At 39.0% G+C, this 16608-nt stretch overlaps 2 protein-coding genes across 3 annotated transcripts; one reads left to right on the top strand and one right to left on the bottom strand.

Moving 5' to 3' along the window:
• Positions 1-706: 706 nt before the first annotated feature.
• LOC122064337 (amino acid transporter AVT6A-like) lies at positions 707-8501 on the top strand. Of its 2 annotated transcripts, none has more exons than XM_042628048.1 (6): positions 707-1112; positions 1563-2176; positions 2412-2564; positions 6256-6459; positions 6830-7295; positions 8080-8501. In XM_042628048.1, the coding sequence occupies exons 2-6, from the start codon at positions 1759-1761 to the stop codon at positions 8216-8218; spliced, it is 1380 nt and encodes a 459-aa protein (XP_042483982.1). In that variant the 5' UTR covers positions 707-1112; positions 1563-1758; the 3' UTR covers positions 8219-8501. The 2 variants fall into 2 exon arrangements, with proteins under 2 accessions (XP_042483982.1, XP_042483983.1); XM_042628049.1 differs by lacking the exon at positions 707-1112 and adding an exon at positions 1397-1418.
• Positions 8502-11666: 3165 nt separating this feature from the next.
• On the bottom strand, positions 11667-15223 carry LOC122064331 (putative pentatricopeptide repeat-containing protein At1g68930). The gene has a single exon (XM_042628037.1). The coding sequence runs from the start codon at positions 14987-14989 to the stop codon at positions 12758-12760; it is 2232 nt and encodes a 743-aa protein (XP_042483971.1). The 5' UTR covers positions 14990-15223; the 3' UTR covers positions 11667-12757.
• Between the last annotated feature and the right edge of the window lie 1385 nt (positions 15224-16608).

Genomic DNA, 16608 nt, shown 5'->3' with positions numbered 1-16608 from the left:
TGGATCCCACCGGAGTTTGCTTTCTCCAACTGGATCTAGTAAAAGGAATGGCTTTTATGACAAGAAGAGAGAGAGAGAGAGAGAGAGAGAGAGAGAGAGAGAGAGAGGATTGAAAATTTGTATATTTTTTTTTTATCCAACGGTTTTATTCAAGTTGATCAGATCTTACGGTCAAAATCCCGTTAGCATTTCTAATTCCTAGGTACTATGCTAGCATATCTATCTCTCTCACCTTTTTTTTTTTTTTTTTTACCTATCTTAAACAATTTTTTAAAAATAAAATAAGAAATAATTAAGATATGATTTTTTGGGGTGATAGTATCAAAGAAGTCATCTAGACCGTAATCTGCATGCGCCTATTCTCCCTAAAAGAAAAAATCTGCTTGCTCGTAACCAAAAATAAAATAAAATAAAATAATCTGCCTGCGACTAAACGACGCTGTGGATAGGTTTTTTGTTCTTTTTTAATCAGAACGGATAAGGTCTATTTCACCGTGATGGGCTGTCTTGAAAGTGAAAGAGAGATAAAAGAGGGAGAGAAAGAGAGAGAGGCGATCGCCGATTGGGCAATCCGAAAAGTAGAAAACCATCCTGGTAGAATTCTTAGCACTAGAAGGGCAAAAAGGTAATTATGTCCCGATAAACATCATCTCCTAAATTATCTCTTTTCGTCGCATTAATTATAATTCCCACGAGTAGCAAGAAACACGCAGCAGCACTAAAGCGCACAGTATATAAATGTGTGTGAAGAACGAAGCTTCCCAATTCCCATCCATTCTTCATTCGTTCTCTTTCCGGAAAGGAGAAAATATTAAAACTGAAACCCATTTCAAACTGAAGTGGATGAGGTAGAAGCTACCCAGTTTTCTCCTTCTTCTTGGGCTTTTGCATTTCTGTAGTCTCGATCAGAAGACAAATTTTTAGTCCCAATTTCAATCGGGAAACAAAGGAATCCCGTGTTCTTTCCCAAATTCCAATCCTTCAAGTGGCATTTCTTCCTCACTTGATTCGAGTATTTAAGGATTGAGGACGGTTGAAAATTATAATTATATAAGGGACATATCCGCCAAGGAGTTTTCTCCTTGTCTCTCTTTGGAAAAGAGGCCAATAAGGTATCTTCTTGAAGGAGTAATTCTAGATATTTTCCCCTCCCCTTCTACTATGGTTGATATTCCATTTTTGGATGTTCGTTTTGGGTTTGCCTTGAGTAAATGTGCTGGTTTTGCTTGTATTTGTTGTACAATTCTATCTATTTTGAAGTTTCAATTCTCTGTCTGTAGTTTTCTTGTTTTTAGATTTTCTTTTAGGGGGGGGAGGGGAGGGGGAGGGGTTGGGAACATTTGATAGAATCTTTGGATTTATCTGTTTTAAGTTGCGCAAGGTTGTTTTCCCAGAGAGATCTTCTGTTATGATCCTTAGTAAGAACTGGGTCTTTCTTGTTTTCATTGTAACCGCTCTGGGTTGAATTCCTTTTTTAAAATTTGTTCATAAGTGAAAATTCGCAGGTATGCTTCTGACTGTTGAATGAATCCTAAATGAAAGTGTTTTCTGATTTTTACCAGGTTTCTGCCAATTCTGTTGATCAGAAATTGTGGTTTGGATTATTAGTTGAGGAAGTTCAATTTTGTAAGAATTAAGATCTTTCGGTTCTGAAGCTGGTTTCAAGGTCTCTGTACTGACTTTGTAGCCTTATATTAAAAAGGGGGTAATTTCAGAGATCTCTGGTGAACTTGAAACACTACACTTGATAATTGAAAGATGACTATTGCCCCGAAGAAGGATAGGAAGCCATCAAGGGGCAAACGGGTTATTGAGGAGAATGCTCCTTTGTTGCCGAGTAGGCAAGATGAAGATGTTGTATTTGATGAGTTCGAGGGAGGTTCCTTTAGTGGGGCTGTCTTTAATCTTTCAACTACTATTATTGGTGCTGGAATCATGTCTTTGTCTGCGACTATGAAGGTTTTGGGGCTTATTCCCGGGATAGCTATCATCATCTTTGTTGCTTTCCTGACAGAGGCATCAATTGAGATGTTGCTCAGGTTTAGCAAACCAGGGAAGGCCCTTTCTTATGGTGGAGTTATGGGAGATGCCTTTGGAAGGACAGGCAAAATTTTGTTGCAGATCTGCGTGATTATCAACAATGTTGGTGTGCTTATCGTCTACATGATTATCCTTGGTATAACTTCGACGTAGCTCATATTTTATAGTCTCATCTTTCCTTCTTAAAATTGTCATATGGTGTAGATGTTTGTTGATTTTTTGTGAATTTCTGGTTCAATCTTTAATTGTTTTGCTGCTTTATGAATTGTCATTGCTATTTGTGTAATCAGAGGAGTACAGAATTTCTCAATCATGCTGTAATGCAGATTACTAACACTAATTTAATGGTCTCTGATCTATCATAATATAAGGTGATGTGCTTTCTGGAACTTCTTCAAGTGGAGTTCATCATGCTGGACTCTTGGAAGGATGGTTCGGAGATCACTGGTGGAATGGGCGTACCTTTGTTCTGCTTGTAACTACTCTTGCAGTATTTGCTCCATTGGCTTGCTTTAAGCGTGTTGGTATGTTTATGCCGTGTTTATTCTGTTTTATACTTCTATTTACCAATGCTTCTCTGAATTAGTGTTAGATTCCATTTTTTTTTCTTAAATCAATTAGTTGCTTTTATTAGTTTGTCAATTTGAGATCTATCCTTCTATGATCGGTCATGCAGGTTTCTAATAGAAAGCAATGTAAAACTTAAGTTCATCCCATGGTATTTATCTACTCCAGAGGAGTATGTATTCTTAGGTCAGACCATAGTGTTCCCATCCCAACTACTCTTACTCTGTACTCTCTCAGACCATATACTTCAGAAGCATGTAAAAGGTGAAGAGATGTGTTGAGACCTTGCGATCACTGGGTGGATGAAATGCTAGACACAAGGTTGAGGTCTAACCTTTGGTTTCCCTTACTTTCTGAGTTAATAGGAATCAGAAATGGAAAATTGTATATTTCCTGTGTTTGTTTATATTTCTACCAAAGGAACCAGAATTTACAACTGGCATTTGTGGTCGTACGCCCAAGTTTTTCTTTGTTTTTCCACCTCACCCTTCTTCCTTGCGTAAGTTTGATCCTGATAAACCCTGGCCACATTGCTCATGCTAGCAGATGAGGGATAATCCTATTTTTCTAACATAGGAAAGGTTTATATAAACCTTGACACATGGTGGAGGGTTATTAAGATGAACCACATCAAGCAGCAAGGGGGTGATGTGTTGAACCATGTGGGCCCCATTGGGCTCACCACATAAGCTTTCATATTGTCTGTTGGATTGAATGGCAATACCCAAGGGGGGGTGAATTGGGTGACTACTTTTTGACTCGTTTCATGAACTAACTTAAAACCTATGGAAGGCATTTTGCCATCACTTCTTGGAAGGGTTGGTAGACTCAACAAAGAAAGACTGTTGTTCAACTAACTTACTTGGATTTTGGTTTGAGCTACTTGCAATAAATGGTGAACCATCAAACAAATGCAAAATAATGATGCAAGTAGAAGAGGATGGAGAGACAAGGATTAACACAAGAGATTTTAGAGTGATTTGGATCCAAGATCTTACGTCCGCAACCCAAGTCCACCGAACTAAGGATTTCTTTTCCACTATGGAGATTCCTTTCCAAATGTCAGGAATCAAGCCTTAGAACCAACCACAATTTTCAGATTGGTACCCATACCATTGCCCAAGGATTTCAACAACTCAATCACAATCCCTCAGATTGAGCACCCAAGCCACTCTTGGCTAAAGATTTCACAAACCCAATTATAGTCCCTCAGATTGAGTACCAAGACCACTAGCCATGGATTTCCTTCTTGTATGCACAGTACAACTGTAAGTTTCAAGCTTACACAAAACAGAAGAATGACTTTTTCAATAGTCTGAAGCTGCAACAATTAAACTCACTTGATTCTCACAAGATTCACTATTTCAAAGGTGTTCTCTATTAACCTCTAATTTGGTGTGTTGTTTGTCTCACACATATATTCAAATAACTCTTAAGTCTTTTTATAGGCAACAAACTAGCTGTTTGAGTCAAGCACAGTTCTCCTTAAGGTATTCAAATTCAAGCTCAAACCGTTTTTAGTTTCATCTTAATGAGAAGTATTAAATCATCTTGTATTTTCAAGAATTAATCTTAGTCAAAAAAAAATTACTTGTTGGAGCTTATTAATATAGTTTAAGATGCTTAGAGTTCCCTACAGTTGGTTGGAGTCCAAATGATGTATGAATGGTTTAATCAATGAGTCAACCATTACAAACTTGGAACATTAAATGCTCTAGCCATGGACGACCACAATTTTTCATGGTCGACTGCAGAACAGGGGACTCAAGACCCATTGCTGCTGTTCTGTTGGAAGATCCCCTGGACAACCGTCCATGAGTACGTCTATTTCACTTAGAATTTATCAATAAGGCATGGATGATTGCAGCATGCAGTGGAAGATTGCGAATAACAAGGCCATTAAGTTTTTAAGTCAAACCGCCTAGTTTCTTGGGTTTATCCATTTAGGTCATTTTATGACTTTTATGGGCATTTCAATCTTGTGGACATCAACGTCAAGATTACATAGAAATAACCGTTGGTATTCTCAGATAACCTTTTTTTTTGGATGAATTCTTACTCAGATAATCTTGATCTCCATAAAAGACTTCTTCTTTTATATTTTCCTTTGAAGCGCTTTAGTCTCTCATATCACGAATGACCATAGTTACCCATGGCAGACCATCACCAGCAACTCTTCATCAGCATCCATCATGCCATCTTTTTCAACTTTGGTTCCACCTCATTGCCTTAGGTTCCATCTTTCTAACTTGTTAGAACACCCAAACACACATCAACAGGGTTTTCGTATCCAAAACATATAATAAAAATATAGAACCTTTTGGGTTCAACATGTTCAAAGACTAATTAAAGTATAGAACCATGAATTTCAGTATTTGATTGAATATGGATCCGATGGAAGGATCTGTTGTTCCCAAAAGAATACCCTCAAACGCATCTTTTTTGGGGGAGGGGGAGGAGACACTGCGAGGGGGGTAGTTTATCTGGGGTGGATGCCTCCTAAAGAGTAACAGGGATGTGCAAAGGTAGGCTCAAGCATCTATTCTACTCGTGAGCGTAACGGTATAAGCCTGCCTGACTGTGAGACCGATTGGTCGAATAGAGATGAAACTCGGTCACTATGATCCTGGAGTCCTGTGTGAAAGGGATCTCAGTCAACAGATCAATGGTATGCCGAAGATAACAGGATGTCAAGCAAGAATAGATGGCCAGCTCCTAGCTCTAACTAATCTCTTGACTTTGCTATCACAGGACTACAGGAGTACTTTCCTTGCTACCCTCTTCTATAACTAGGTATTTCTTCCTTGTCGACATCTCAATACAAACAAAATCTTTTATGATACATCCCAGAATTGGAGAGAGAATAGTTGGGATATTCAACTGGGAGGGAGAGGTAGGGGTGACATCAGAAGTAGGATCGTCAAATGGATAGAAGCATCGCATTGAGAATTGACTCGTCAGATTAACCACCTTCACGCATGGAATGAAAATCCCTTCCAAACATGATCAACTAACCACTGGACGAACTGTTATATGTTTTCCTGCAATGGAGCATATAATTGGTGAGTGATCATGTAAACGTTGAACTTGGTTAAAATAAAATGGTTGAATAATAGATTAAGAGTATTCAGGAATACATGTAGGAGACTGGAATTTCAGGTCATGGATTCATAATCAGAAGAATTGATTTTTGATTGTTAAATAAAACCAAGGACATGGTAGCACTTGAGCCATAAGTGTATGAGGTCTACCCAATGCTAGATGTTGAGCCAAATAATAGATCAATGTGAACATTATGAGCTGCCAATAATAAAACCTAGGCACAGACTTGGGGCTGTTAAGCTTCAAAGGCTGGAACTTGATACTTTTCCTTGATCCTTGGTTTGAGCTCTCATTTAGTGTGTAATCTAAAGGTTGACTCTATTGTCTACCTCATTTTTCTGGCAATATTAATTATTTCAGTTCAACTAAGCCTTTTTTGTTTTACCAATCTTTTCTGCCAATATTTGGCAGAATTAACTGAATATCGTATTAGTCTTAGTTTGGCAACTACCGTCCTGAATTTGATTATTTTCTTAAGATGCTTACTACCATGAGTATTTAATCCTTGGTAATAAAATTTCTGATGTAAAGTATCATTTGTTGCAGATTCATTGAGATACACATCCGCCTTGTCAGTTGGCTTGGCAATTGCATTTGTTGTTATTACTGCGGGTATTGCTATTATCAAATTGATCAGTGGACACATAGCAGTGCCCAGATTGTTTCCAAACGTGACTGATATCATATCATTCTTCAAACTTTTCACGGTGGTGCCAGTTCTTGTGACAGCATATGTCTGCCATTACAATGGTACACAAGCTGAATCTTACCGTTTTCTCTAATATTGGTATAGTTCTGGAGACTAACCATTGGTGATGAATATTTTCTCATTTTGGTAAAGTTGGGTTGTCATGGAGATTAACCTGCTTAGCTCTGAATGGTAGTCAATTATTTTAGTCATATCTGATGCAACTGTATAATGCTTATAATTTCCAAAATCAAAGAAGCATTTGTTAATATTTTTTGTTAATAAATTTCATAAGAAAATTTTCCTCTAACTGCAGCTGCACTGATTTTTCATGTAATAGATCAATGGTGTTCTATATTGCTCAAAGAATTTGTCTCAAGTAGAGAAAAAATCATATGATTGGAATCTTTAACTTCAGCAAACTTTTTACAGTGCACACAATCGAGAGTGAGCTTGAAGATTCTTCCCATATACAGTCAATTGTGCGAACTTCACTGGCATTGTGCTCAACTGTTTACATCACAACAAGCTTCTTTGGGTTCCTCCTTTTTGGTGATGCAACCCTCGATGATGTACTAGCCAACTTTGACACCAACCTTGGGATTCCATATGGTCGTCTGCTTAACGATGCTGTCCGTGTTAGTTATGCCATTCACCTCATGCTTGTCTTCCCCATCATCTTCTTTGCTCTACGGCTCAACTTGGATGGTCTCCTCTTTCCCTCAGCCAGGGCTTTGTCACATGACAACAGGAGGTTTGCATTGATCACTATCGTGCTCATTTCCCTCATTTTTTTGGGGGCGAATTTCATACCTAGCATCTGGGATGCTTTCCAGTTCACTGGCGCAACTGCCACAGTCTGGATTGGATTCATTTTTCCTGCTGCCATCGCTCTCAAGTAAGTTCACCTGTATAATGGCTAGAATATATAGGAGGTAATGAATTTATTCTCATTTTGGATGTTTGGATGCTGTGTTCTGCAGAGAGCACCCACTTAAACTCCCTTTCCGGGGGAGGAACCTGAAATATGACAAAAGAAAACCATGTTACTCATGATTGTCAATGTGACAGCCTATGGAAAATATATTACACAAATATACATCTGAACTCTTCAACAGTATGACTTTCAGCTAGTGATTTTTTTTTTTTTTTCCTGAACTTAAATAGTACCAATTGAATGAAAGGTGGTGGTGGGAATACATGATTCATGTAGAATGTGACTTTATGTGAAAGTAAATTTTGTTGTCTTGTATTGGGTTTCATTTTAGTGATGATAACTTGATATGCCACTCACACAGCCCTCTGGCAAATTAAATGTCAGACGCAGTGCATTTAAGTGTTCATGCATTTGCAATCTTCCAATGCAGGCAAGTCCATGGCATGCTTATGCAAGCTTTGAGCTTGCTATAATGGCGTATGAGTCCATTTTTATACTGTCAGACTGAGGCCGTATATGTCAGTACATTCAATGATTGATTGATAAGTTTTCCCTTTTGACTTGGTCTCTTAAAATTCTTTATTATACTGCTATATATATATTTTTTTTTTTGGGGGGGGGGGGGGGGGGGTGGGATGGTGGGTTTGGAAAGTGGTGTTGGGACTGATATTACGATCATTTGATAAGCTTGCTTCCTGATGGTATGTCTAATTCTCTCTTTAAACTCTCTGTCCCGGTATTGCAGGGACCCTCATGGTATAGCGACAAAAAAGGACCAGATCTTATCTGTCTTCATGATTGTCCTTGCTGTGTTCTCAAACATGGTCGCCATATACAGTGATGGCTACTCCCTGATCAAAAAGAGCCCGCCCCCGCCTGTGTGATATTTCTTCACTTTAGGCCTTATAATCAGCGTCAGATGGGAGGAAGCTGCTAGAGTTACTTTACTGAAAGGCCGAAAATAGATCGATCGACAATCCAAGAGAAAATCAGGGTTTTGTAGGATGCGCTCTCTTGTATTCATTAAGATGAACACGACTCAATATATAAGTTAGAGTTTTTGTTCCCAGCGTAAAGAGAGGTGGCTCTAGATTTGTCATCACCTAAATTTTATCGTTTTGCACTGTTTGAGATAAAATATATGTTGTCTTGAGTGAAGTTTATTTTTGATTCGTTGTATATGGATGTTACAATGGGAAGCTCCAATCCTCACCCCATTCGGTATGATTGTTCTCATTTTGATACTATCAGTGACCCAAAAATTAGCCTAATATTATGATTTTTAATGATCCACAGTACTGGCGTTTTCATGCTGTGCAGTCCTGCCAAGGATGGCCATTGCTCCTTCAGCCCACCAAGAGATTTTCAGTATTGAAAAAAGAAATTCCGAAGAGCAATCTATATCTTCAAGGAAATACAAGTGAGGATCCAACACATGTCCCTTTTTGCTTCCACATATATCTCTATTCACCTTATAAATTGAAAGATGGTGGGGCAGATGTTGGATCCAATACATTTCCCTTTTCGTGTGTGTGTATATATATATATATATATATACACTCTTCACCTTATAGATTGAAAGATGTGGGACAAATGTTAAATCCTCGCATGTACATCTAAGTGAACCTAAGTGCAAATGATCGGTACTCTACTCTAGCTACCATCAAAGCAGTGAATCTTAATGCAAATGGACCTCTATCCATCCAATAATTAAATATATTGGTCAAATCATAGCATTCTAGGTAGCTTAGATTGAGCCTTGCTGCCACTTGTCAATTAGTTATACTTATCCAACTCTCTTCGTTGGAAATTTTGGGATTGATACTGTTTTTGGGAGGAATTTTAGGGAGATAGCATAGAATCCAATATTTCATTGCATATCTGATCAACTTGATTGACATCCAAAATGTAATTGACATTGTCCTTTTCAAAACCTAATGAATCGGGCAAGTCAAACCTGATCAAGACGAGTCATGGTTTTTTTTTTTTTTTCTCAATTATTTCCACCTTTTGCTTCAATATGGTTGGTGACTCTCTTCTGCTTCTTCTATATCTTTCCTCAAAGTTTCACATATATCATTGGTCTCCTTCCCCCAATTTTTTGATGTAGCATCATTAGAAGCTACAGATTGAGAGAGTGAACAATGCACTCTTCCAAGTGTCCAAGTGTAATTAAGCAACATGAACACGGGAACAAAAGAAATCGTTAGGAGAAAATCTACAATTCTTCTAGATTATAGTGTAACTCTTCTAGGTTTCAAGGGTTTATACACTCAAGGTGTCTACTAAAGAAAATTCAATTCTTCTATTCATTGTCATCCATGAGGATTCAAGGAAGTCAACCTGAGATTGAAAGATTTATTTACTTTGCACGAATCTAATACTAGTCGTTGGTTTTCAAATTCAATTTTCTGAATATTTTTTGATAAATTTTATATTGTTGGGCTGATACGGGCCTATCTGGGAACTCAAAATCCCAAAAGGAGTCATTTTCCCAATCCGGACCAATACGGGCCAATCTGGATCAGTATGGAGTATGGACACTAAGGGCACGTTTGATAACACTTCTGCTGTTTCTGTTTCAAGAAACGGCAGAAACAGAAATTGCTGTTTCTGGAAACAGAAACAGGTAAGAAGGGTGTTTGATAATTCTTGTTTCTGGAAACAGAAACAGGTAAGAAGGTGTTTGATAAATTCTATTTCTGGGAACATTTCGAACAGAATATGATGTTTATAAGCCAACTACAAGTCCAATTGTAATTCCCACACCAAAGTCGAAAAACCCAAATATAGTCCTGAAGAAACCCATCTCTAATCTCCTTCTGAGAAAGTCTCAAATCGAAGAACAAAACAAAAACCCACTTTTCCTTCCTCTGCAATCCTCAAAACCCATCAAAACCCATCTCCAATCCTCTCTCAAATTCTTCCCCAGATCAACATCAGAAACCACCAAATTGATAAAAAAAAAAAAAAAAAAAAACAGAGAACAGAAGGAAACGAAAACCCAGACATGATCCTTTCGATCTATATCATCATCAAATAAAATAAAAGAGCATTAATTCAACCCAATCTTTCCTTCGGCATCACACGGAGCGCCAATTGGTCGACGATCGACGCCGGAGGAGAAGAGCGTACCATCGTCAGTTACGCAGGAGGAGCAGAGATATGGATGCGCAGTTGCAGGTCGTCTTCAACGGTTGTATAGGGAGGCATATCTCGATCTTCGAATGAGCGGAGCTCCCCGTCGATGATCGATGCCAGAGGAGAAGAGCGTACCGTCGTCGGTTACGCAGGAGGAGCAGAGATCTGGATGCGCAGTTGCAGGTCGTCTTCAACGGTTGGACAGGGAGGCATATCTCGATCTTCGAATGAGCGGAGCTCCCCGTCGACGATCGACACCGGAGGAGAAGAGCCTACCGTCGTCGGTTACGCAGGAGGAGCAGAGAAGTCCGGTGATGTCGGTTACGCAGGAGGAGCAGAGCCTGAACTCGCAGGGCTGCAGGTCGTCTTCTATTCTTGTACAGTGAGGCTAAACTCGCGATCGTCGAATGCTTGGAGCTCCCCGTCGTCGGTTACACCGGAGGAGATCGTTGCTTCCTCGTCGTCGGTTACGCAGGAGGAGATCGCTGCTTCCTCGTCGTCGGTTACGCAGGGGGAGAAGAGATCTCGGTGAACTGGGGAACCGTCGTCTTCAACGGTTGTACAGGTCTCTTCTCTGTCGATCTTCGAATGAAGGTCCCAATATGCACTTTGGATTTTTAAAAGGGTCGGGGTATCGAACATTTTTGTTCCACTTTTTTGTTTCGAGAAACAAGCGAAACAAGTAAAACTTGTTTCGTCATTCATGTTTCTTGAAGCATAAATTGTTATAAATTTCAATTTACGCTTCAAGAAACAAGTAGAACACAACACATTTACCAAACTGTATTTATGCTGTTTCTGTGTTTCTGAGAACAGAAAATCACAGAAACACGTTTCTGGTTACGTTATCAAACGGGCCCTAAATATATGCTTGGAAGAGGATAGTTGTATCTAATCCTGAGTCACTTGGATGTAACAACAAAGTGATGCTGACTGAGCTAGATTTTTCTATATAGGAAACCATCTGGAGGATATTGCATATTAGCTTCAGAAAATACGGTTGCTGGGAAGAGTAGCAAAATTGCAGTTGGTCGTTTCTAATCATAGTTCAAGAATCGGTAGTGGATCGCCCACATCGGGTGATTTGTATCAAAATCGACAGTCAGCGATACCGATTCCGGGCCAATCTCATATCAGTGTATCCAGTACCATATCAGTGTATCAGTTGGATATTTGTTTTCCATGCACAACTTTATCACTATAATTAACGGGTCATATTTCCATTAATCCAGTCTTCTAACAGAAGACAGAGCATATAGTGCAAGATTTTACAAACAAGAGAAAGTGGCTTCTAATTTCATCACTATCTTCACCAATTCTATGTTGAAGTTCCTCAAGACATAGGCAAGTTGAGTACAAGTGAGATTCATTCTCTCTCTTAATCAAGAAGGTAGCTGAGAGAACCAATATATTCATGACTTTGGTTCAGTGACGATAGAATCATGATGCATCTACTGCATTGTTGGGACTAACAATCCATGACAGCAATTCCTCCTCCGCTCTCATTCTCTTTCTTTGTTTCTCATCTTCTCCATTCTTCTTCACTATCTTGACTGGTTTTAGACACTGGCAGAAAAATAAAACAGAAAAGCATTTTGTCATGACATTCTCAATGTTAGACTTTGATTTTCTTTTCTTTTTTTTGGTGAAATGTTGGCTTGAATTACCCCATTCCTGGGTATACTCATGAACATGTCCAAAAGGTTGCAATTTGAATTTGGTCGTGTTTAGCAATAATTTTGGATGGTCTCCATTCAGAATTTTATTCTGCACTGCTGCACCTACTGCTTTCTGTGTAGACATTGCCACCAATCATCCCTGAACTGAATTTATCGGGATCATACTTATCGATGTTATGAATCTTGCCCCCAGGCACACTGGCCTTTTGTTGCTCTACCACAATGGCCCTTGTTGCTCTACCAATGCACTTTTATAAGTGAAGCAGTGAGATCTCTAATGCATCAAGATTTTCAGCTTGTAACAACAACTTCCAACTCCAACTTGCATTTACTTGGAATAATTTCTACCCATTGCCAGCCCTGGTGTCAAGATGTTCAACAATTCTGGCCATAAAAAATATACCTGAAGCCAAAGCCATCTGATTTTTTGAACTGCATTGCAGGCACCATACCCTTCTGAACCTACCCTCCAAACTGACACACCATATGAAATGAAGCAGGTAGACATCCCTTGCAGTGCAAACGAATATCTATATTCAAGCTCCACCATTAGGAATTTATGGGTTAATATCCTCCAAGTCTTTCACTTGTAGCAAAAACTCATCACCAGAAATCTCCACATGAACATGTTCCATCTCTGAACAGATGGAACCGGACGGCATCTCTTACAAGGACCTCTCGCTGGGTGATCTTAGAAATGAATTTAGTTGCAGTGTGGCAATCCCCACAGACCCTGAGATTCTTAACAATTCGTATAGGCAAGCCAGCAGGTATAAAAATCAACCCAAAAGCAATTGCTAGTTTCTCACTATGGTGGCTAAGCATCTTTATTTTCACTGCTGCTTCTACATCATGGAGAACAGAACTCATGTCAGGTACATAACCTTCCCCTACCATTTTTTGGTTTAGCTTCTCCAGTTCAGCATATATCTGGTCTGAATATGGATTTGATCTGTCATCAGCTGAAAAGATGTGGACCTTATTCTTATACTTAATCCAACTAAACCCAGGTTCCTTCCTCACTCTCCGATCTCTCATGCCTCTTCTTAAACGAGCAACATCATCCCATTTCCCTTTAGAAGCATACATGCTTGAGAGCAAAACATAGCTTGCAGGATTGTCTGGTTCTAATTCTAGCAAAGAATCAGCAGCCCATTTCCCAATTTCCAAGTTACCATGAAGTCTACATGAGCTGAGCAATGTTGACCATCCGATTGCATCAGGACGACAAGGCATCCTCTCTATAAAACCTTTCGCCTCTTCTGTTCTCCCTGCTCGACTAAGAAGATCTATCATGCATGTGTAATGATCTAAAATTGGCATTATTCCATGGTTTTGCACCATGGAATGAAAATACTCAAATCCCTTATCCACCAGTCCTGCTCTACTGCAAGCTGAAAGAACTCCAATGAAAGTAACTCCATCGGGTTTCAAGCCATCAGCCAACATCCTTTCAAACAAGTCAATTGTCTGATTGGCTTTTCCAAACTGGGCATACCCAGAAACAAGTGCAGTCCAAGAAACTTCATCTCTGATATGCATCTCATTGAACAAGCAGTGAGAATCTTCAAGACTTCCACATTTACCATACAAGGTAATGAGTGCATTAGAAACTGTAAGAAAAGTAACCAAACCCAATGCAAAAGCATGAGCATGAAACTGTGCACCCTCTTCTAAACTCGCTAGATTAGCACATGAGCTAATCACGCTGCCTAGTGTGAACTCATCAGGCTTAACCCCATTTCTTTGCATCTCGGAGAAAATCTTCACAGCTTCCTCGCTAAACCCATTTTGACCATAACCCACAAGCATTGCCGTCCAAGACACAATATTTCTATGGGCCATTCGCTTGAAAGCTGTCTCTGAGGATCTTATGCTTCCACACTTGGAGTACATGTCAACAAGAGCACTACCTACAAAAACATTATCCATATAATCAGTCCTAATTATATAACAATGGATCTGCTTCCCTTGTTCCAAGGCTTTAAGACTCCCACAAGCAGTGAGGACACTTCCAAAAGTGAATTGATCCATAGCCAACCCTTCCAATCTCATCTCTCTAAAAACGTCCAATCCTTCTGCATCCAATCCATTTTGAGTAAGTCCTGTAATCATCGTCGTCCATGAAATTGAATCTCTATCAGGCATTTCATGAAACAAATGCTGGGCCTCATCGATCATCCCACAGCGTAGGAACCCTGTGATCATTGTATTGTACATAACTATGTTTCTCTCAGACATTTCATCAAAGATCCTCTTTGCATCATAGATTAGCCCAGCTTTTGTGTACATGTCTACCAAAGGGCTACCCACGAAAACAATTGATTCAAACCCAAATTTCACGATCTGCCCATGAATCTGTCTACCCAATACGATAGAACTGAGACAAGCAGACAATATTAGCATTGTAGAGAAAGTAATCCGATTCAGATTCTCAGGACCATCTCTCAACATTGATTTGTAGGTCTTCATCGAATCAATTCCCAGTCCACAAGAAGCGTAGCCCGATATAACAGAATTCCAAGAAACCCCATCACGATCCGGCATTCGATTAAAGATTTCTTGCATGTCAAAGAGGCGAGCAGCCTTCGAATAAGCAGATAGTATGCTATTCCATGAGAAGAGATTAGGTTGAGGGATATGATCAAACGTGCGGCGAGCGTAAGCTAAGCTGCCCAATCTAGAGTAAGCGCTTATGAGATTGTTGGAAAGAAATGTATCTGGGTTTGTAAGGGTTCTGATTATGCGGCAATGGAGCTTCTTTGCTTGACTTTGGTTCTGGGCCTCGCTTAATAGTTTTAGAAGCAAATCGTACTGCTTTGAAACATAGAACATTATGAATGTTTCAATCAATCTGACAAGCTTAAATCCAAATTTGGCGACACATTGAATCTGAAATGTTATAGATGAAGTTTGGGGTCTCCAAGGAGCGAGGGTTACTGGGGTTACTGGGAGTCTGAAAGACAAGTAGTTATATGCTGTGGTTATAACTATGTAGACACCCGAGAACAGAGGCTCCCACCCACCTAATGCTTATTGCACCGATATAGTAAATATTTTTCTACAGTTTGGTCTGTTCCTGATCAATGGAAGATTCTCCATTTTGAATTTAAATTTCATATCAGTATTGCGACGCCATTAAAAAGTCAGTCTTGCCTTTTTGGCAAGAATTGGCAAGAAAATTGTAAGGGACAAAGGAGAAATACTTCTTTTCTTTTGTTTTTTCCTATCGACGGGTATCCAAGCTTTGAGCCTAACTAATCCCGTGGGCTCATACTGACCTCACAATCGTATGGATCAAATCATATCAGGGTTGAGAACCATTCATCTTTCATTGAAATCAGTGAAGAGTATTGACAGAAAAAAACGGAACGGCAAAAAAAAGAAATGGACGGTACAAGTTTTAAACATTAAAAATTTTCGAATGATACGGTCAAATAAATGGTAAAAAAAACAGAAACGGTAAAAATCAGGAAACGGATGATATGAGTTTTAAACATGTAGATTTCGAACAAATGGGACTAAAAAAACAGTAGCATACACATATAAATTAATGAATTATTATATGGATATCTACTTCTAGTGTTCAAAACAACTATAATATCTAACATTAATGCGTATACATCTCATGTCTCATTATAAGTTTTAAGACATATCATAAATATCATCCAACACCAATTCTAAATTCATACACCACACAAACTCGAAGTCTTATTGAGCAATGTGACTAGATTATGGTGTTGTTCATTGTTGTCAACATAGTCAATACGCTCATGAAGTGATATATGTTCAGTTAAAGTTAGGATTCATCACTTTAAAAATATTTTTCAGCAAATATGTCAGTTTATAGCTCAATTTCAAGGTCCATGAATTGAATTTGAGTTAAAAGTAATATCATGAGAAATATAGTCCATTGTGTTAGCTTCAATTTGGTGAAAGAATCAAGTCGATCAGAGTTCGGGAGAGAGATATATGGTCAATTAAGTAGACATTATGTTCAAAAATCAAGTCTAAAAAAATGCCATAAAAATGGAACATGTTTTAAACGTGTTTAGAACGGGAATACTTGAAGTTTGCTGTTTATTTAAGTATCTTTGAGAAGCATACGGTAAAACGTGTTTTAAATGGTAAAAAAAGGAAAACACGTTTAAAACGGAGTTGTAAACACATTTTTGCTAACAGTGGTGAAGAGCACTAAACACCCCGTGTGAGTGGCCCAAGGTGTGCCTAGTGGGAATCAAACTTAGGACGTCCAAGTTTACGGCTCATACTAAGTTCGTTGCTCACCAATTGTGCTACCCCCTTAAATTAACAAAGGAGAAGTATAGCACCAAGAGAGAGAGAGAGTTGCAGCAATGGGAAATTCACGGAGTGCGATATTAGTTTTGCAGATGACTTCTCCCTCCTCCGGTTGTGACCTACAACGAGATTTTCCAACCCATTTCAGGTAGCCA

Source organism: Macadamia integrifolia, unplaced genomic scaffold, assembly GCF_013358625.1.
Source record: "Macadamia integrifolia cultivar HAES 741 unplaced genomic scaffold, SCU_Mint_v3 scaffold1608, whole genome shotgun sequence".
Lineage (NCBI taxonomy): Eukaryota > Viridiplantae > Streptophyta > Magnoliopsida > Proteales > Proteaceae > Macadamia > Macadamia integrifolia.
The sequence above is the reverse complement of the archived record's forward strand: the minus strand, read 5'-3'. Positions and strand labels throughout refer to the sequence as shown.